Below are 22,053 nucleotides of genomic sequence, written 5' to 3' on the forward strand. Positions count from 1 at the left end.
GGCATGATGGCTCACACCTGTAATTCTAGCACTTTGGAAGGCAGAGGTGTAGATCACTTGAGGCCAGGAGTTTGAGACCAACCTGGCCAATACAGTGAAACCCCATCTCTACTAAAAATACAAAAACTAGCTGGGTGTGGTGGTGCACGCCTGTAATACCAGCTACTTGGGAGGCTGAGGCACAAGAATCACTTGAACCTGGGAGGCAGAGGTTGCAGTGAGCCAAGATCACACTATTGTACTCCAGGCTGCGCAGCAGAGTGAGATGTCTTAAAAAATATTAGTAGGTAAAAAATGAAACCTTGTTTTGATTTGAACTTATGTTTACTAATTGTACCTGCCCTTTTATGAATCACTTCACGTTTTTGCTCATACATTACTGAATGTTGGTATATTTCTCATTGATTCGTATGCTTCCTTTACAGAGCAAAGACACGAGTCTGCCATTAGGATGCACTACTACGCCTCCTAGTTTACAATTTAATCTATTTTTTCCACACTTAAAATGACTTCCACTCATACTTTGGAGTTATGCCATTTGGCCTATATTGAGAGATGTAATAAGAAACTACTCCGCCGGGCGCGGTGGCTCAAGCCTGTAATCCCAGCACTTTGGGAGGCCGAGGCGGGTGGATCACGAGGTCAAGAGATCGAGACCATCCTGGTCAACATGGTGAAACCCCGTCTCTACTAAAAAAAATACAAAACATTAGCTGGGCATGGTGGCGCGTGCCTGTATTCTCAGCTACTCAGGAGGCTGAGGCAGGAAAATTGCCTGAACCCAGGAGGCGGAGGTTGCGGTGAGCCGAGATCGCGCCATTGCACTCCAGCCTGGGTAACAAGAGTGAAACTCCGTCTCAAAAAAAAAAAGAAACTACTCAATGAAACCTGTTGCTTTATTTACTGAAAGGATTTTTTCTGAAGACAGTGTTGATTATATTAGTTTCCTCTTTACGAGAACCCACAGAAGAAATTTCTTCCTGATCATGGCCAGGCTTAGTGACTTATGCCTGTAATCCCAACATTTTGGTAGGCCAAGGAGAGTGGATCACTTGAGCCCAGGAGTTTGACACCAGCCTGGTCAACATGGCGAGACTGTCTCTACTAATAATACAAATGTTAGCTGGATGTGGTGGCACATGCCAGCAATCCCAGCAACTCAGCAGGCTGAGGCATGAGAATCGCTTGAACTCAGGAGGTAGAGGTTGCAGTGAGCTGAGATTGTACCACTGTACTCCAGCCTGGGAAACAGAATGAGACTCTGTTTCAAAAAAATAAATAAAATAAATGATATTAGTAGCAAGAAAAACTATGCTTCTCCTGAGTGCTGAGTTTGTTTTATGCTATAAACACAGTGAGTCATGGAACTGATTATATTGTCTTTACCTCAATTCTTAGAAAGCGTAAGTCAGTGATACAACCTGCCATTAACAAATGCAAACACTTTAAAAGCACACATTTTAATGCACTAAATTTCATTCCTGGCTTATTATAGCTTCCCTTTCATTTTCCCTTTCATTTCCTTTATCCATTTATTTAAAAAATTTAAACCAGTTATTAAAATGATGAAGTACAAAAATGTATGGTGTCTGGTTTTTTAAGAAAGTGGAAGGTTAAAAAAAACTATAAAACAAAAAGTAGAAAGTCTCACCAAACACTGTATTAGAGCACTAAAGGACACAGTCCTACTTTTAAGGAGCTGCCAAGCTAGTGGGCAAGCGACAAGTAAACACACAATTATCAACAAGCATGGTAAGTGCTATGAGAAATGAGAGAGAAATGTGCTATGGACACACCCAGGCAAGGCATCTAATTTGGACCAAAGGACTCTTGGAACGACTTCTGGGGAAAATGACGCAGATCGCAGAGGGAAAAGCAGCTTAACAGAAGGAGAGGCAGTGGTGATCCGAGGGATAGAAAAGATCTCTACTCTTAGAAGTTTTAACTTGATCGTAAAGACCATGGAGAGTCCACTGTAGGATTTTAAATGGGATTTAAATGACATGATCAAATTTGTATTTTAGAAGAACAGTCTGGTAGAGGTGTGCAGAATAGATTTGTAAGGGATTAAAAAAAAAAAATGGATCCAGTCACCCTACCTACGAGGTCAGAAGTTCAAAAGCGATGAGGGCTTGAATTAGTTCATACTTTAAAAAAAAAATTTCTAACTTCATTATATCTTATAACAAAAAACATAAGGTTTCTAATTTTGTTATGTTTTCTTTTCTTTTCTTTCTTTTTTTGAGACAGAGTCTTGCCACACTCCAGTCTTGTCATCAAGACTGGAATGCAGTGGCATGATCTTGGCTCACTGCAACCTCTGTCTCCTGGGTTCCAGGTTCAACCAATTCTCCTGCCTCAGCCTCCTGAGTAGCTGGATTACAGGCACCTGCTACCACGCTCGGCTAATTTTTATTTTTATTTTTATTATTTTTTTTTTTTTGTATTTTTAGTAAAGATGGGGTTTCATCATGTTGGCCAGGCTGGTCTTGAACTCCTGCCCTTAACTGATCTGCCCTCTTCGGCCTCCCAAAGTGCTGAAATACAGGCATGAGCCACCGTGCCCAGCCTAATTTCATCATATTTTCTAACTACTATTAATATGTAGGATTGCTATGAATTTATGCCAAATGTGATACATTTAAATTTAGATTGAATTTAGATTAAAAATTTTTTTTAAATCTATCTATTTATTTATTTAGAGTCCAGGCTCTGAGACTGGTTAATTTTTGTAATTTTGGTAGAGATGGGGTTTCGCCATGTTGCCCAGGCTGGTCTCAAACTCCTGGGTTCAAGTGATCCGCCCGCTTCAGCCTCCCCAGAGTGCTGGGATGACAGGTGTGAGCCACCGCACCCGGCTGGTTGAATTTAAATTTTTAAAAGAATTTCATAGGCCGGGCGCGGTGGCTCAAGCCTGTCATCCCAGCACTTTGGGAGGCCGAGGCGGGTGGATCACGAGGTCAAGAGATCGAGACCATCCTGGTCAACATGGCGAAACCCCATCTCTACTAAAAATACAAAACATTAGCTGGGCATGGTGGTGCGTGCCTGTAATCCCAGCGACTCAGGAGGCTGGGGCAGGAGTATTGCCTGAACCCGGGAGGCGGAGGTTGCGGTGAGCCGAGATTGCGCCATTGCACTCCAGCCTGGGTAACAAGAGTGAAACTCCGTCTCAAAAAAAGCCGAAAAAAAAAAAAAAAAAAAAGAATTTCATTATCACCAAGTAAACATAATTTTATCTCTTTATTCAAATATTAATACACTATTTCTTAGTTCATTTGCCAGAATGGCATTTTTTTTTTTTTAATAATTATCTACATATGATTTTAGGTTAGAAAATGAGAAATGATTCAAGGGAACGAGAAAGTTTTGGAAATTATGGAAACCCTTAAAGACTTTAATTATTACAAACCAGCAGCAACATGACAATGGTGAGGATGTGCTGCGGAAGACACTTTGCTGGGGTAGCTGGTATCCAGCTGGCTATCAGCTCAGAAAATTAGAACTGCTTCCTCCCACACAGCTGCAATCCCATTCAGATGGGTCACAGAGTTCCATGTTAAAAAAAAAATTGGAATAGCATATTTATTCCAGCTGTGGAAGGAAGATAAACTTTTGACTATTGTGAAATAAAGGATATCATCAGAGACAAATTGAATAGGTATGAATATATAAAAATAAAATAGTTTTGCCCAATGAAATGTAAAAAAGGTACGGTAACAGAGGAGGGAAAAAAGCTGATAAAAGTTTACAAGCTTATATATATGCATATAAATCTATTACAAATATGAAATATATAAGGTCAATAATCATATTCTAAGGAATAAATGGTCAAAAGAGTCCAATCCGTTTATACACAAAGTAACCAGAAATAGTAAATTGTCATTTGGAACACTGCCAAGCCTCTCGAGATTTTTTTTTAAAAATGTAAAAAATACCTTACAGAATAACTGCATGCTTGTTAAATTAAGAAACTGATAGGACACAACATAGAGAAATGTATCCATGTACTTATATATTTCTGGTAGCACTGTGGCCAGTACAAGCTATTTGGAAAGCCTTCTAATAAATGTAACAACAGCTACATATGCATGCACGCACCTGTGCAGACACACACACTGGCCTCCTAGTCCACTTGGAGGAACTACAGCCCCACAAAGTTATTTGTCTATTTAGAGTAGAACTACTCATAACAGGGAAAAATGAAGACAACCAAATAACCTAAAAAAAGTAAGAAGGGCTAAACAAACCACAGAATGGCAACATGAGGTATCACATAGCTTTCTGAAAGGACACATAAGGGGACATAAATAACTAGAAGTGCAAAGGGAGTTAAACCAATGCTTTGCAAATCTTGCCTGTACTATGTGAATTAAGAAAGGTATAGAGTGAATGTTCTCCTTTTTTTTTTAAATTGCATCTTACAGTGAATGTTTTCCTATCCCCTTTTTTTCCTGAGGTACACTGGGCCTTGGAGAGATAAGAAGCCCACCTGGTCCTGTTCAACCGACCACACACCTGTGATCTCTCTCCTCCTTAAATGTAATGTGCTCCAGTTGGCACCTTCAGCCTCCAGTCAGTACCACCATAGGAATATACACTGTGCTTTACAACTTAGGTTTCTGGAAAGGAAAGCCACTGCTGAGTTGTCTCATAGGCTTACTGTGAGTGTGGCGAGTGACATGAAGCCGATTAGGTTGTTCCATACTTTATCGATGTCCTTCAGCAACTGCTGGAGTTTCTCACTGCATACTGCAGTGGCTTTTATCCCCAGCTCCACACGCTTGGTTACCCTGTACACTTCAACAACACCTGGGGGGATGAGAGAGCAGAGAGAGTGTTGGCAGTGGAGACAGAGAGGAACCAGAGAGGGCAGCATTGCTGCTTGCTGGTATTTGTTAGAAACAAGGGGTATATCTGGACAGAGGTGTACTTACTATTCTTTGGGACCAAGCCACCTCTCAATGCTGCTGTATAGCTCACTGGTAAGAGCACTGACTCTAAAGCTGCACTGCCTGGGTTCAAACCCCAGCTATGTCTCTTACTGGCTACATAACCTTAGGCAAGTCACGTAACCTCTCTGTACTTCAGTTTCCTCATCTGTGAAGTTGGGATGGTAACTACCTCCTCAAAGGATGGTTGAGAGGATTAAACAGGTTAATATGGTAAAAGGCTTAGAATAGTGCTTGAAGAATGACAGGCAATATGCAAGTTATAAGCTTTTGTTTTTTGGGAGGTTTATTTATGAGTCCATCTGTTTGAATCTGGGAAATCCCAATAAACTGGCTGAAAATGGGGATAGTAAAAATGTAAAAGAATCTAAATGTTAACAGCATCACAAAGTAATTAAGAAACATCTCACCCCTCTGAATCCCAACATCTTACAAACACTTTGACTTCACTTATCTTTTATACACGTAACAGGATACAGAACAGTTCTTTTCCTGTGGTCTCTCAATAGTGGTTGAACTCTTTAAGCAAGGATGAGAGGTGCTAAGTACCTCTACCTTCTAAGGATAGCCACTAGCCTGCAATGTGACAGTCACCAAACACATGATCCTGGCCTCTCTAGGTGAACACTGAAAGAATTCCAGGGGGTCTTCAGAGTGGCCTATCAGCAGCCCTGTGTACAGCACTACTGCTTTTCTTCTTCTTTCCCCAAGGGAGAGGCAGAAATCACTGCCCACCCTAAGCCAAGTGAGGGGGCTTCTAAGAGAATCTTTCACAGATACAAGGATACTAGGAGAAAAGACAGGTGCCACATTTCCTGGTGGGCATCTGCTTATGCAGAACTGTGCTTGTTTGAACAAGAAAAGATGACCCCGAGTGAGGTGGCAGGAGTAAGGCGGAGGCAACATCCCTTCACTCTCCACTCATCCAGCAAGCAGTTTTGAGTGCCAACTGTGTGCCAGACACTAGGTTAAGTGTTGGGGACACACCAGTGAACAAAACAGACCAAAATCTTTGGCTTCTTGGAGGTTCATTCTAATGAGGGGAGACAGAGAGTAAAAACAAGTAGCTAGGCACGGTGGCTCATGCCTGTGATCCCAGAACTTCGGGATGCCGAGGTGGGTTGGTCACTTGAGCTCTGGGGTTTGAGACCAGCCTGGGCAACATGGCGAAAACCTGTCTCTACAAAAAAATACAAAAATTAGTCAGGTGTGTGGTGGTGTGCGCCTATAGTCCCAGCTACTTGGGAGGCTGAGGTGGGAGGACTGCTTGACCCTGATAGGTGGACACTGCAGTGAGTTGTGATCACAACACTGCACTCCAGCCTCAGTGACAGAGTGTGACCCTGTCTTAAAAACAAAACAAAACAAAAAAATGCTGGACACAATGGCTCACGCCTGTAATCCCAGCACTTTGGGAGGCTGAGATGGGTTGATCACCTGAGGTCAGGAGTTTGAGACTAGTTTGGCCAACATGGTGAGATCCAGTCTCTATTAAAAATACAAAAATTAGCTGGGTGTGGTGGTGGGCATCTACAATCCTAGCTACTTGGGAGGCTGAGGCACGAGAATCGCCTGAACTGGGGAGGTGCAGGTTGCAGTGAGCCGAGATTGCACCACTGCACTCCAACCTGGCCAACAGAGTGAGACTTTCCTCAAAAAAAAAAAAAAAAAGGGAAAGAAAATAATAATAAGTAACATATGTCAGAAACTAAAGGTAACAGGGCTTAGGACAATATCCAGCAGAGAATGGGATTGGAAGTGCTGCAGTAGGGAGAGAGGATTTTTTTTTTTTTTAGATGGAGTTTCGCTCTCGTTACCCAGGCTGGAGTGCAATGGCGCGATCTCAGCTCACCGCAACCTCCGCCTCCTGGGTTCAGGCAATTCTCCTGACTTACCTCCCGAGTAGCTGGGATTACAGGCATGCACCACCATGCCCAGCTAATTTTTTGTATTTTTAGTAGACATGGGGGTTTCACCATGTTGACCAGGATGGTCTCAATCTCTTGACCTCGTGATCCATCCGCCTCTGCCTCCCAAAGTGCTGGGATTATAGGCGTGAGCCACCTCGCCCAGCCCGAGAGGATATTTTTTAGAGAAATGGATGCTAGGGAAGATTTCACGCAGAAGCTGACATTTGAGTAAAGATTTGAAAAAGATTAGGGTACAGTGTGTGTGGCCTCGGCCATGGGCCAAGCCTGAGCTTGGGAAAGGGAGGAACATCGAAGTGGGCAGAGGCTACCATTTCAAGTTGGACTGACATATCTAACTGCTGCAGATGGCCAGGAAGTTCAGCAATCCGTGATGTCATGAAGCGGTAGAGAGGAAGAATACAGAGTATGGTAAGGTACTGATGGGAGACAAAATGATTTGATTTTAGTGCATCAGTAGTTCAGATTCTTTGATAAACCAGTTAATACAGATATAATTTTACATTTTTGCTATTATGTATATAACAAGGACTAGGAAACTTACCCACAGAGACTTTTTACGTTAAATAGTTTACTGCCCGTGACTTAAGTGTCTTACCCACAAATGCAGACGTTTCTTACTGAAGTCATATGTAACTTGAGAGATCCAGCTTAAAATAATTAAAGGAAAACTGAAAATAATGCGAAGTGCCATGATTTTTAATAGTAAAATATAAAAGAACATACCTAATAAATATTCCATGCCTTGTGCTGACTGAATTACTTCTGTGCAAACAGAACTACTACTGATTCCATTTAAGGTATCATTTGCCTTCTTAATGACCTACAAGAAATGAAATCACATCACCTTACGTAACTGAGAAAAGTCATCGCAAATCAATTGACTATTAGTAGAAAACCCAACCGAAAGGCCAGGAGGTATGAAAAAGCATGACAGATTGATGTGTGTATACGACTATGCTAAAACAAACCTGAGAATTTAATTTTATTGTTGAAGAAACAATCCTCCATTTCTTTGGAAGAGAAAAGACAGGTTCTTTAAATATTATTTTGATTTAGGCAGAGTTAATGATATTACTTTGTTATTTCTTAAATATGATGACAGATGAGGGGACAACTGACAAATGAGCCAGTCTGCTATTGTAAGTGTGAAGGAAGCCTCACCTAAGATGTATGACTTCCATAGTTTCACTTTGCCCAAGAACACCCAAGAAAGCCTCTCCTGAAGTTTGCCTCTGTCCATTCAAATGAACCAAGGCAAAATTGCACAGGAGAGCATTTACACATGTGTGAACGCAAAAGTAACATACTCACATCCAGGGCACTCCCCAGGCATCTCTGCCATTCATATGCGTATCTCTCATTTTCCTGTGAATTTAAAAAAAAAGAACCGGGTTAAACACACAAAACTGGAATCTTCTATTGATGACTCTGTCAATTCAAAGAACTTGGAAGACTTTCAATCACTCTAGTTCAAGCAGTTTATCTTTTTTTTTTTTTTTCTTGAGACAGGGTCTTGCTCTATTGCCCAGGCTGATGTGCAGTGGTGTGATTTCTGCTCACTGCAGCCTCAACCTCCTGGATGCAGGCAATCCTCCCACCTCAGTCTCCAGAGTAGCTGAGACTACAGGTACGCACCACGACATGCAGCTACTTTTTGTATTTTTGGTAGACATAGGGTTTTGCCATGTTGCTTAGGCTGGTCTCAAACTCCTGAGCTCAAGTGATATGCCCCAATTGGCCTTCTGAAGTGCTGGGATTACAAGCATGAGCCACAGTGCCTGGCCACAGTTTCTTTTTGAACTCACTATGTTAAATTACTAATAAATGTAACTTCTGAGCACAGGACCTGCAAGTCTGAAGGACATGCTTTCCAACAGCTTCCCTCTGTGAGTGTTGCCTCATTTGTTCCATCAGTAACAGTGTAAGTCTTTCTTCGAAGGCACTCAGCATGTAGCTGTCTGGTACGGAAACCGCTATCAAGCCATTGGCTTTCCGCTCTCTGGTTATAATGCTGTGTGTGAAGACGTGGTACACGTGCACGTGTAACAAGGAGTAGGGAAAGGCGAGAAGTGAAGTGTGTTGGCCACAGGAAGAGCACAGAGTGGCACTAAGATGTAGCAGACAGAAATAAAAAATTCAGAGTATTTTCCCTGTCTCCTCTATTTTGAGGTTTCATGAAGATAAGTCTAAGTGTTCAAGAAGAATTCTACAGGGCCGGGCGCGGTAGCTCACGCCTGTAACTCCAGCACTTTGGGAGGCCGAGGCGGATCACAAGGTCAAGAGATCGAGACCATCCTGGTCAGCATGGTGAAACCCCATCTCTACTAAAAATACAAAAAATTAGGCGGGTATGGTGGCGCGTGCCTGTAATCCCAGCTACTCAGGAGGCTGGGGCAGGAGAATTGCCTGAACCCAGGAGGCGGAGGTTGCGGTGAGCCAAGATTGCGCCATTGCACTCCAGCCGGGTAAACAAGAACGAAACCCCAACTCAAAAAAAAAAAAAAAAAAGAATTCTACAAACACTGCCATCCTTGTGAAGTCCCACGAAAAATTTTGGTTTTAGGGTCACCGACTACTTTCAGCAGATGCCACACCTTACCCTTCTCTCACTTCAATTACATAGTTCATGTCTGGTGCTTTGTGTCTTTCTGCCCCTCATTTTCCCCATGTGAAAGCTGAGAGCATTCTTTCTTGGGGCCCTGTGCGCTTGCTGGTCTGTTACCCACCCCCTGTAGAAAGCTCTCCTCTTACCTCTACCTCTCCCGTCAGGTCTTTGTACTTGTCTCGGATGACAGGCAGCGCGGGCTTCTCATTGAGAGTATTGGAACGGTCCCTGAAAGGCTGCTCCAAAGCCGGAGAAGCAGAAGAACGGCTTATTTCTTTATCACCAAGGCTCAAACTCCTCTTGTGTGATCCTGGGAAAAAGGAATAATACAGTCAAAGGTTTTGGCTACTCACCTTAGTTCAAGCAGAGGCTCTTCCTTGTTACCACAACCCTTTTTTTTTTTTTTTTTTTTTGAGACAGAGTCTTGCACTATGGCCCAGACTGGAGTGCAGAGGCGCAATCTTGGCTCACTGCAACCTCTGCCTCCCAGATTCAAGCGATTCTCTTGCCTCAGCCTCCTGAGTCGCTGGAACTGCAGGTGCACACCATCATGCCTGGCTAATTTTTATTTTTAGTAGAGACAGGGTTTCACCGTGTTGGCCAGGCTGGTCTCGAACTCCTGACCTCAAGTGATTTGCCACCTCAGCCTCCCAAAGTGCTGAGATTACAGGTGTGAGCCACCGTGCCCTGCCCATGACCCTCTTCTTCAGATGCTTATGTCATGAAACAAACACATTTCTTATTCATTCTCTCTTGGAAGCTACGCATTGAATCGTTTCCACTGTTCTCTCGTTTGGTTTCCCTGACTTTTGTTTTCAGCATGACTCTTCTCTGATCTATCACAAGTCTTCCATAATGCTCAGTGCGGAATCACTGGCATCTGGAACACAAATGCGCCTTTCTAAATATGAGTATGTAAGAGTTGTGTGGCTTTTCCAGTCATTTGTTAGGAAGTTGCAACTGAGCTCCTTCACAGGCTCTCAATCCAGCTGACATAGAACCCCTTCTGTGAGGATGAGATTAAAGCAGAAGAGGCAAACTTAAATGCCTTCAAAGACCAGGCAAGTAAAGTAAAAAACTGAAGTAGGGCTGAATTAGGAAGAGGTAGGGATGATGGCAAGAGAGAGAGAAGGACCCATCTAGAGGGATTGGTGCTCTTCAGCTCCAGCTGCTTGTCAACACATGGAAGTGCAAACCTCCTAGTGCCAGATATTATGACTTCTCAAGAAAAGTTAGAAGTCCAGATTGGGAAATCTCATATCTTTTAAATACTGGCAACTATTTCACACTTAAAAATCTTCTGTGTGGGTCAATGTGATATGCAGGCTGGATGCAGACCCATGGCCACAATGCAACTTTTGGATTAAAAGACATTGTTGGCCCAGCATGGTGGCTCACACCTGTAATCCCAGCACTTTGGGAGGCTGAGGCAGGCAGATCAAGAGGTCAGGAGTTCGAGACCAGCCTGGCCAACATGGTGAAACCCACTTTTACTAAAAATACAAAAATTAGCCAGGCATGGTGACACATGCCTGCAGTCCCAACTACTCGGGAGGCTGAGGCAGAGGTTGCAGTCAGCCAAGTTCGTGCCACTGCACTCCAGCTGAGAGCAATGATATTCCATCTCAAAAAGAAAAAAATACGTTATCTGTGCCCAGAGAACATGAGCGGAGCTAATGTGCCTACAAGCGGCTCAAATCCATTTATCTGGCTCTTTTAACACAGCACACCTCTAACCAAACAAACTAATGAACAATACCTGCATGCTATGCTTGTTTTTAGCCCATAAAGGAGTTATCTGAGGGACACTGATTTTGACTCCAGTCTCAGGGAAATCTTTCTTATAGATATCTGTAATTGACGCTGATTTCAAAGATTAGAAAATCCATTTCCTGCTAAACCAGGGAGCAACATTTTATTCTTAAGAACATCTAACACTTCAGTGGAAAAAAACTGCAAAAGTAAAATCTACCTTGGAAGTTACTCACCTTGAACAGAAAGGTCAAAGGTTGCCAGCTCACTTTTGATCATTTCTTCACTGGATTTCATTTTGCTTTGTGAAGTGGCTACTAAGAAGTCAAATTTGCTGATTTTGGGCTTTTCACTTTGAAACTCTCCAAAGTCATCTGAACATTCGTTGGGGGTTTCTTGAGAGGCGCCACTGGAAGCTGGGCTGGGACACGTGGCCTCTTGGCTCCGTTCAGCCGTAGGCAGATCCTGTCTTGTGAAATCTTTATAGTCTCTGCTTTCATATTCCTTTTGCTCACAGGTCTGAGGAATCATGTCTTTAAAACTGGCAAAAGCTGGGAAGGTTGTCTCTGGAAGAGCATCTTCACTTGCAAAGGTCGTTACTTTGGAGAGAGATGTCATGGTGATGTTTTCAGAACTGCCAAATGAAGTCTCTTTCTTTTGAAGAATTGAGGTGGCTGAGGGGGATCCACTTCCTGCTGAGAGGACAAATGGAGAGAGTTTTCTGCCCTGAGATGCATCATCCCTGTCTGACCAGTCATAGCTTGTAAGTGTGCTCACTGCAAAATTGCTACTGTAGCTTCCAAAAGCAGCATATTTTAAGTCCTCTATATCTGAAAGGGAAATAAGACCCCACAATTAGAGGCAAGCAATTTAGGCAAAATGCCCTAAACTCTGTAGAAGCAAAATGTCTAGCATATTTGATTAGTTTTATACGTTGAAATTAGCTAAATTTAGAGTTTCTACTAAAATTAAAGGAGCTGGGTTGTAAAATCTGATCTTAAAAATAAAAAAACCCATATTAGCTTTGAGTTGACATTTACATTTAGTTACCAAGAACCATTTTCTTTGGCTATAAAACTAAAAAAAGATAGGAGGTTCATCTACCAATGTATATACTGTTTGATATAAGATTAGGGTCATTTAATAAATCGTTCCCTTATAAACTTTAAAATGTACTGATAGTCCTTGCTTAAAACATGTCTCCCTTCCTCTTGACTTTGTTGGAAAATGTGCCTTTAAAACATGGTCATGTGAAATGTACATGGTAAATTAATTAAAAGTTGACAGTTTCTCAAAACTAAAATGTAAATGATGTCATCTAACTTTTAATCAATTATTAGGATTTCTGTCATATTATCAATTAGTAGGATTTCTATCTCAGGCAATGCCAAATATGAGATTTTAATCAAGCAATTACTTACCTAGTTGTTATTTTGGTCAAATTGGACGTCATATTGCTGTGATGAAGTATGAGGAAAGAAAAACCAATCTAATCTACTTTAGCCCTTAAAAAATAGAATCAAAAGATCTGGGTCCTGTTGGGCTCCACTTTTTCCTTCAACTATGTATCCACTCCCCATTTAAAAAAAAAAAAAGGAAAGAAGAAAAAGCAAGAAATGCTGGGGCAGATGACTGATTTTATAAAGCTTTCTTAATATAGAGTTAAATAATTTAAGAGGCAGCATAAAACAGTAGAAAGAATGTAGGTTTTTGATTTAGAAAGACCTAAGTTCAACTCTGCTACCTACCACTTGTGTGACGCTAGGTAAATGACGGAACATTTCTGAACCTCAGTTTGCTTATCTGTACAATAAGGGAAGCCCGTGTACTTGGAAGGACTGTGTTATGACCATCAGTCATGATCATGTATGTAAAAGGCCAGCTCGGTGCCTGGTGAGCAATATATAATAGCTAGTGTCTGCTCAGCATAGGTGCCACCAGCCTCAACTAGACAGTTAATTGCTGCTTTAGGGCCTACAGTGGAATTTCAAAGCAAAAATGAAAAGTCAACTCAGCATTTTAGTGGTGTTACTAGGAGAAAAAGTTTCTTGCTCATTTTAAAAAAGCAAAACCAGCCGACACTGAATTAGGCTGGTGTGGAGAAGCGGGCTGATGTGCATTTAGTTTTATTGTAGTCACTGTACACGAAGCAAGAAGGCCAAAGACAAGACTCCCTCTGACAACCACATATGTGATTTAAAAGGAAAGTGCTCCAAGTTTTGTGACCCAGATTTTCAGAATGAAGTCAATAGGTAAACCGACAGGGAGTCTATTATCTTTTACAGCAATACTGCTCTTTTACAGCAATACTGCATATTTTATGAGGAGTAAGAGGCTCCTGACATTTCCATAGCTCTTCTAATGGTATACTCCAAATCTCTCTTTCTTTGAGCTCTGTTAGGAAAGGGGTACTAAGTTAATAATCAAAGCAAAAAACACTAGCTGTACAAAAAGCCAACTAGCAAAAAGCAACAGTTTTCACAGAATGATGGCATATTTTAAAATTCTGTGGTAAAATGGTACACTTCAAATGTGGTTTATTAAACAGAAGGAAAAAAAATAGATGTATATATTTTTTGAGATGGAATTTCACTCTTGTCAACCAGGCTGGAGTGCAATGGCACGATCTCAGCTCACCACAACCTTCGCCTCCTGGGTTCAAGTGATTCTCCTGTCTCAGCCTCCTGAGTAGCTGTAATTGCAGGCGTCCACCACCACGCCCAGCCTATATTTGTATTTTTAGTAGAGATGGAGTTTCACCATGTTGGCCAGGCTGGTGTCAAACTCCTGACTTCAGGTGATCCACCTGTCTTGGCCTCCCAAAGTGCTGGGATTACAGGTGTGAGCTATTGTGCCTGGCATCAGGTGAAAAATTTATAGTTTAGAATGAATGGAAAAGCCTTTAGCCCGAAGCTTTCTCGGTCTCTTGCTGTAGTGTTGTTTTTGTTTCCCCACTATTTAAAGGGATCAGAAGGTGTCCAGACTCAAATGAGGTGAAATTCAATCAGGGGGCAAGGCAGTTAAATACAGGACTAGTCTTGGAGGGGTACATTCAGAAGAATGTTAATAATACAAATATTTGCATTATTAGGCCCTACAAAAATGTTTTTGGGTCACTATATTAGGAACTGCGTCCAGAGTCCCTTGTATTAAAAGGGTAGCAGGCTGGGTATGGTGGCTCATGCCTGTAATCCCAGCACTTTGGGAGGCCAAGGCCAGTGGATCGCCAGAGGTCGGGAGTTCAAGACCAGTCTGATGAACATGGAGAAACCCCGTCTCTACTAAAAATACAAAATTAGCCAGGCATGGTGCTACCTGCCTGTAATCCCAGCTACTCAGGAGGCTGAGGCAGAAGAATAGCTTGAACCGGGGAGACAGAAGTTGCAGTGAGCAGAGATAGCACCATTGTACTCCAGCCTGGGCAACGAGAGCAAAACTTGGTCTCAAAACAAAACACAATAGCTGGGTATGGTGGTACACGCCTGTAATAGCTACTTGGGAGGCTGAGGCAGGAGAATTACTTGAACCAGAGACTCAGAAGTTGGAGTGGGCTAAGATGGCGCCACTGCACTCCAGCCTGGCAACAGAGCAAGACTCTATCTCAAAAAAAAGGTAGCAATATTCCTAGAGGCAAACAATAAATTTAATAAAAAGATAGCTCCAGTTCAAACACTGCAACCAAGATATTGCTATGGCAATAAAAAGATTCTTCTGTACAATTATGCAACAAGAAAATGTCTTTTAAAAAACTAAAATGACTAATAAAATCAGGTAAAAGGCATTATAGGCAATAAAGGATTGCCTTAGCTGAGGTGCTTTTAAGCATTTTAAAAATTTTAGAAAATCTTATTTTTATTAAAAGTGATATGCCTGTCACATCTTGCTTTTGGAACAACTCCCAGAAATGACTAAATGAAAGACAAAACCGAATGAAAGCCTTAAAAAGAAATGTTTTATACTTAAAAAAAAAAAATGAAGAGTAAATATACAAGATTCACTAAAATCAAGCCTCAAAAGTGAGTTTTAAATTACTTTTGGTTATTTATTGGCTACTATAATGTGAAAAAGTAATGTCATAAAGTTTAATTCATATGGACACAAATACTGACGGTACATAAGGAATGTGAGACAGACCACCGCACCCCTAAACTTAGCATTGATAAACAATATAAACACAGGGCAGTATGTTCTGGCGTAGCGAATATTTGTAAACCTTTTTCTAAGAAAAATGTGGTACATCCGTTCACTGAAGGTAGCTTAAGGCAAGAAAATTCTTCATTTCCCATGTTAATAGTTCTACATTTTCTAAGCAGTCCAGTTATCGATATTGTTGTATAATTATTAAAGATTATGTAAGACCTACAACATAAGTGATAGAAGCCTTGTTTGAAAAAATGATGTGGAATAACCCACATTTTAGTTTGTAATCACTGAAGCTACTACAGATGGATTTTCAATTTGATAGCTGAATTCTGAAAATTTCAAGAGAAAAAGGAAAAAGAAAACAGAGAATGAATGCAATAAAATAAACAGAAAATCACTACTGTATTTCCAGTTGTAATGTGGAACTCCCAGGCTGTGCTAGGTTGAACTGCATTTGCACGCAGATAATTTGCCAAATTGTGTGCTTTAATGCATACATTTGTTTGCAACCAGGAAAGTCCTATTACAGAGCCAAAGGAATAAACGTATACAATCTGTTTTCCATCACAGATCTCAAGTCAAAACGTGCATTTCTTGCTTCTGCTGGCAAGTAACCTTATCAGTCTCTTCCATAACCTCTATTCAAATCTCTTTTGAATGGATGTTGTACATGAAAACAAGGTATTTTTGGAACAAAGAACATGGGCTGTGACTACAGGACACAGACGGCCAAGCTCATTCCCACGGACACTTGCTAAAGCTGTAAGTATATGCCCAGGTGATAAAGAGTTCCCCGCTTTCAAAGGAGTTTAAAGAAAGAAGAAAGGAGATATACATGCAAATTCCACTATTCTTATTTTATATAGCAATAAAAATGTTCATTGGACTAAGAAAGAAATACCTTTTAATTTACAGTACTGATTTAATCTAAACTTCATTTGCCAAAGCAAACCATGAAATACTTGTACATTTCAGTTTCACTCTACCCTGGGCCCTAATCTACCTTAGGCCCTGTCTTTGATCTACCTATGAGATCAGTCGTATTCATATTCTCTATTAACTAAAAAACCTGGTCTGTGTCCTGTAAGTCTCAAACACCCTGATGGATGTTGTGAAGAAAACAGGAACCAAAGTGATCTGAGTATAAGCAGACAGGCTGGAAAATGCTGCTGTTTACTTGCCTTCCAGTGTTTTCTAATCTGTATGAAAACCTTCTGTTAGTATTTGTACTGACTCACAAAACTCTATGGTTTAAATTATATCCACGCTCTCTATAAGCACCTTCAGGTTTCTGTGTTAGTGTTTTAAGTTCAAAAAAGAAAACTGAAAATCCTGTGGATATTTTAAGTTAGAGGAAGTTAGAAGGCTAAGGAATGGTATCAGGATACACAGTGGGATTGCCCCGGTCATCAATAAAAATCTCATCAAAAAGACACCAAACGAACACAGAAGACAGTAAGTGCAATTGAGGCCTTTGGTTCTTTGCATTAATTTAGGATTTAGCACAGGCTTTTTGAGATTGCCAATGTTTCCTTCATGTTCATTTGGTGATACTTTTTTCTTTTGAGATGGAGTCTTGCTTTGTCGCCCAGACTGGAGTGCAAGTGGTGCAATGGCTCACTGCAACCTCCGCCTCCCAGGACTCAAGTGATTCTCCTGCCTCAGCCTCCTGAGTAGCTGGGACTACAGGTGTGTGCCACCACACCTGGCTAATTTTTGTATTTTTAGTAGAGACAGGTTTTCACCATGTTGGTCAGGCTAGTCTTGAACTCCTGACCTCAGGTGACCCGGCCACCTTGGCCTCCCAAAGTGCTAGGATGACAGGCATGAGCCACCATGCCTGGCCGTCATTTGCTATTTCTAAAATTCAGCAGGAATTTTGATGTGAACAGAGTGACTACAGAACAACAGATATATGGATATACTTTCTCAGGTACTGATACATGAACTGAAGCACTAACCATATCTTACTTGGCATCAGGGTAAACAAAACAGTATTCCATTTGTTTGTTTAAACCTACAGCATAGAGTTCTATGAGTCTTTTTTGCAAAAGAAGTTTAAGTCATTACATTATATTAAAACTACCTCCCTAAAAAGTAATGTTACTTTGGAAATATTAATTACTCAATTTGTGAATGTATGCTTTACACACAGTTACATTCAATTATTTTCTGCAGCCTGCTCAGATAAATGCAGAAAGGAATTAAAATAAGGTAGTCCTACCTAGACCAATCCAGCATTAGAGAATTCCATTGACAAATTCCTCAGCCAAAGCCATCATGAGATTGGTCTTATAAATAGCACAGAAAAATTCAAAACAAAAGGCAGTTGGCATTATCACTATCACTAGATGGAAGCTACACTAAGATCTCTTTCTTCCAAATTTGTTAGCAGCAAATATCATAAATAAAATGCAATGCATTTATGCAAGGTTTTTGAAACCAAGTATTATTCAACTTTTTAAAGCAGTATGCTCTGGAAAATGCTGTATTTTGAATGGCAGGCCTGGCTTTTCTCAGAGTTAATCTAAACTTCCATATGCAACGTTTTTTCTTTCTTAAATGGCATATTTAAGACAGTTTAAGTGAGCTCTTAGGAATCCTATTCAAAATCCTCATCATCTTCTAGGCCGGGTGCAGTGGCTCACACCTGTAATGCAGCCACTTTGGGAGGTTGACGTCAGGAGTTCGAGACCAGCCTGCCAACATGGTAAAACCTCATCTCTACTAAAAATACAAAAATTAGCTGGGCATGGTGGTGGGCACCTATAATCCCAGCTACTCAGGAGGCTGAGGCAGGAGAGTTGCTTTGAATCCAAGAGGTGAAGTTTACAGTGAGCAGAGATCTGAGATCAGACCATTGCACTCCAGCCTGGGTGACAAGAAGGAAACTCTGTCTTAAAAGGAAAAAAAAAAAGGGGCTGGGAGCAGTGGCTCACACTTCTAATCCTAGCACTTTGGTTGGGAAGCTGACGTGGGCGGTCACCTGAGGTCAGGAGTTTGAGACCAGTCTGACCAACATGGAGAAACTCCATCTCTACTAAAAACACAAAATTAGCTGGGCATGGTGGGTGTCCTTGTAATCCCAGCTACTCAAGGTTGAGGCATAAGAATCACTTGAACCGGCCAGGCACGGTGGCTCAAGCCTGTAATCCCAGCACTTTGGGAGGCCGAGGCGGGTGGATCACGAGGTCAAGAGATCGAGACCATCCTGGTCAACATGGTGAAACCCCGTCTCTACTAAAAATACAAAAATTAGCTGGGCATGGTGGCGCGTGCCTGTAATCCCAGCTACTCAGGAGGCTGAGGAAGGAGAATTGCCTGAACCCAGGAGGCGGAGGTTGCGGTGAGCCGAGATCGCGCCATTGCACTCCAGCCTGGGTAACATGAGTGAAACTCCGTCTCAAAAAAAAAGAATCACTTGAACCTGGGAGGCAGAGGTTGCAGTGAGCCAAGATTGCACCATCACACGCCAGCCTGGGCAACAAGAGCAAAACTCCGTCTCAAAAAAAGAAAGAAAAAAAAGTCCTCATCTTCAGTGATTGAATTTCCTTCCTCAAATTCTAAAAAAGAAAAAAGAACTAAAGCCTCAAAACATAAGAATAAAAACTGTAAACCATGGAAATATCCCCTTTTCCCAGGGATTTTACTGGTTTTGGGTTTCTAACCTGAGAAACAGTAATATTCTCAAGGTTTTTTACTGTTACCATGCTCTAAAACGGAGAAAACATTTTCCAGATTTGGCCTACTCTTGTTGCTAGATTTCATTAGTCCTTCTAGAAATTGTTTTCTTAAAAATAAGAATAGTTCAAACCCTACTTTGTTAGACACACCCCCCAAAATTCTTTTAAGAATTTGCTTTATGTACTATGAGTAACAAAAAAAAAAAGGTTGAGGGTTGCTTCATCATACAGAATACATAGCTGCAGACCTAACATGCTCTGCAATTAGAGGATGGAGTACCCAAATTCTCTTTCTTTCAGACACGGTCTTGCTCTGTCACCCAGGCTGGAGTGCAGTGATGTGATCACAGCTCACTGCAGCCTCAACCTCCCAGGGTCAAGCGATCCTCACACTTCAGCCTCCTGAGTAGCTGGGACTACAGGTGCATACCACCATGCCCAGCTAATTTTTGGTAAAGACAGGATTTTTGGTTTTGCCATGTTGCCCAGGCTAGTCTTAAACTCGTAGCCTCAAGCAATCCACCCACTTGGCCTCCCAAAGTGTTGGGATTACAGGCGTGAGCCACTGTGCCTGGCTGAGTACCCACTTTCAAACTGAAATCAAATTCCATCCTGAAGACTTCCTGCAATTAATACAGAATACTTTCCATTATGCAGATTATCAATGTAAAAACTGTTTACATTTATTGTGCTCATTAGTCCCTTTCAATATTATTTGATGATTTAAGTCTATATCTAATTACTAGATTAAGTTATAACTATCTACTTATAACTACCTAGTCACTAGATAGTTATAGTTAACTCTTTCCACAACACTCAACTCTTAAGTCTTTTTCCTCACCTTCCTCTGCTCTTCTCTTCAATGTAATGCCTAGTAGAGACAGATTCTCTACAATAAAATATGATCAGTTTCTTCAAGAGAAGAAACTGCAATAAATGTTCTCGCTCCCTTTTATGTAAAGTAGTGTAAGGTTTACTCTTATTTAAGTTTGAAGTTATATTTCAATCCAATGCCACGTTAAAAATTACATCAACAGAATGATAAGAAACTAAGGTGAAAATGTACCAATACTTTCTTAGGAGACAAGTGTTTGACAAAACAAACCAAACAGGGAAAACCCTCTAGTCTCAGGATACTACTGCTTTCAACTTGATACCAGCCAGGTATTTCTTTGGTCTAATCCTGAAAAAGTACAAATTACACACATCCCCACACTTTCAAAATATGCCAAAGAATTATTTATTAACACAAGACTTACAGATCACAAAAGAAAGTGATACAGGAGAGCTGGAAAAGAAGTCATCAGAATAAGCATGCAGATCAGTTATTTGCAGAGGAATATACTAAAGCAAGTTCGAAGGCACATTCACACAGAAAATGTCTAAATTGAAAAAAAGACATCAGAAAAGCAGCCAAGAAAAAGGGTGCTAATTAAAATACAAAGATTTTCAATGTCAAAGAAGAGCTACTTTACAGGTAGGTAGGTAGGTAGGTAGGTAGCTACAGAAGTCTTGCTAACCCTTTGAAAATGTCACAAATGAGGGTCAGCTCTTGCTGCCAACAAAACCGTATGATTTTAATGACTGCACGTCAAGATGCTTCAGTGCCAGACAGATTAAATTTGGTCAGGGGGAAAAAGCAGCCTAGTTGAAATTATAAGCAGCAAGGGCTCAAAGGGTTAAATGTAATAAGATGCAGAGAAATCAGGCAATGTTATCAGTATCATCTACCTTCCATACAAAGAATTACAGCAAGAGTTAAAAGAGACAGTATCCCCTTCAGAGTTAAGTTAGGGATTCTAAACAGGATTAAGGTCCACAGATAGCAATATACTAGGTTTTATTCTCTCTTCATCAGCTCACTTCTTATTTCTCCAACAAGAAGTACCTTTAACCCTCAAACTAAGAGCAAGAGATACTGTGGTGAATATGAGAATAAAATAAAACCACATTACATTGAGTAAATCCTTGCCATTTACCCTCTACAATACATTTCTGCAGCAGTTTTGCACAAGAGCAATATAGCTCATTGGTCAGACATCAACCCCTTTTAACAACCGCTCTAAAGGGATACTGCTCCTTTCTTTCTGACAGGAGGTTTACAGATCAATGGGAGGAAACAATCTGCTTTTAAGAATATCCTCCATCGGAAGAGAGTTGGCTTGAACATTACAGGCTCCAAGCTGAGGATGTTTCAAACATACATAAAAGAACGTGAGCACAGAAGGTTATTTTAACAGGTCAATAAGAACAAGCTTGGTCAAAAAACCAACTTCCAAATAAAATGGGGGAAAAAAAAGACGCCCCAAACCTGGATTAGACTCATTTCATAAAGACAACTAGCTTGGCACTGTGAAAGAATATAGATTCACTTTCAGAAAAATAGTTTCTAATTAATAACTTCAGAGTTCAAAAGTCTAGTATACATGTTATGTGATTTTTAAATAAAAATCAAATATTGTTCAGAAAACAGAGCACTTTGCAACCAACTGCTGTGGCTCAAGCAGCTCCTACAAAAAAGAAAAACTAAATCACTCTATCAAACAAATAGCAGCAAAAAAATAAGAAAATTTCTGAGGAAAAGTACAAAAAAAGAAAGTAGACAGTCAAGGGCACAGGAGCTCTTCGGACCGCCCATTGCATTTGAAAAATACCCTAGCAAGTAGCAACATGAAACACGTAATGTCTCTGCTAACCTGCCCCTGACTCAGCACCCTGTTTAGGAATACCTACAACATTTCCATAACGAAAGGATGGATGCAATTTTGTTTTCCAACTTGCCAATTTGACATATGCAAAAGCTATAGGACTTTACAATTTCTGCCTGAATCTGTAAACTTGGAAGTGTCTCATGTGTCCCTCTTTAGTTAAACAAAACCAAACACTTCATATGCATAAAACATTTTCTAGAATAATACAGTGGTACTGAGATATTTCTCATTATTAAAAGGCCACAAAATAGGTTTATCTTTCTATATACATATCAA

At 40.9% G+C, this 22,053-nt stretch overlaps 1 protein-coding gene across 15 annotated transcripts in view; it reads right to left on the reverse strand.

Annotated features, from left to right (window-relative positions):
- The window catches only part of SYNRG (synergin gamma), a 94,538-nt gene that overhangs the window by 18,697 nt on the left and 53,788 nt on the right, over nucleotides 1-22,053 (reverse strand). For 11 of the 15 annotated variants that reach the window (XM_032280809.1, XM_032280803.1, XM_032280807.1 and 8 more), the window contains 5 exons: nucleotides 11,477-12,070; nucleotides 9,635-9,798; nucleotides 8,195-8,248; nucleotides 7,607-7,703; nucleotides 4,664-4,812 (listed from right to left, as the gene is read on the reverse strand). In XM_032280809.1, coding sequence (XP_032136700.1) covers nucleotides 4,664-4,812; nucleotides 7,607-7,703; nucleotides 8,195-8,248; nucleotides 9,635-9,798; nucleotides 11,477-12,070 — 1,058 coding nt within the window. The remainder of the gene's footprint in view (nucleotides 1-4,663; nucleotides 4,813-7,606; nucleotides 7,704-8,194; nucleotides 8,249-9,634; nucleotides 9,799-11,476; nucleotides 12,071-22,053) is intronic. The other 4 variants (XM_032280814.1, XM_032280805.1, XM_032280813.1 and 1 more) reach the window with 2 other exon arrangements.

Source organism: Sapajus apella, unplaced genomic scaffold (assembly GCF_009761245.1).
Source record: "Sapajus apella isolate SASKATOON/1434 unplaced genomic scaffold, GSC_monkey_1.0 scaffold12, whole genome shotgun sequence".
In the NCBI taxonomy this organism is placed as follows: Eukaryota; Metazoa; Chordata; class Mammalia; order Primates; family Cebidae; genus Sapajus; species Sapajus apella.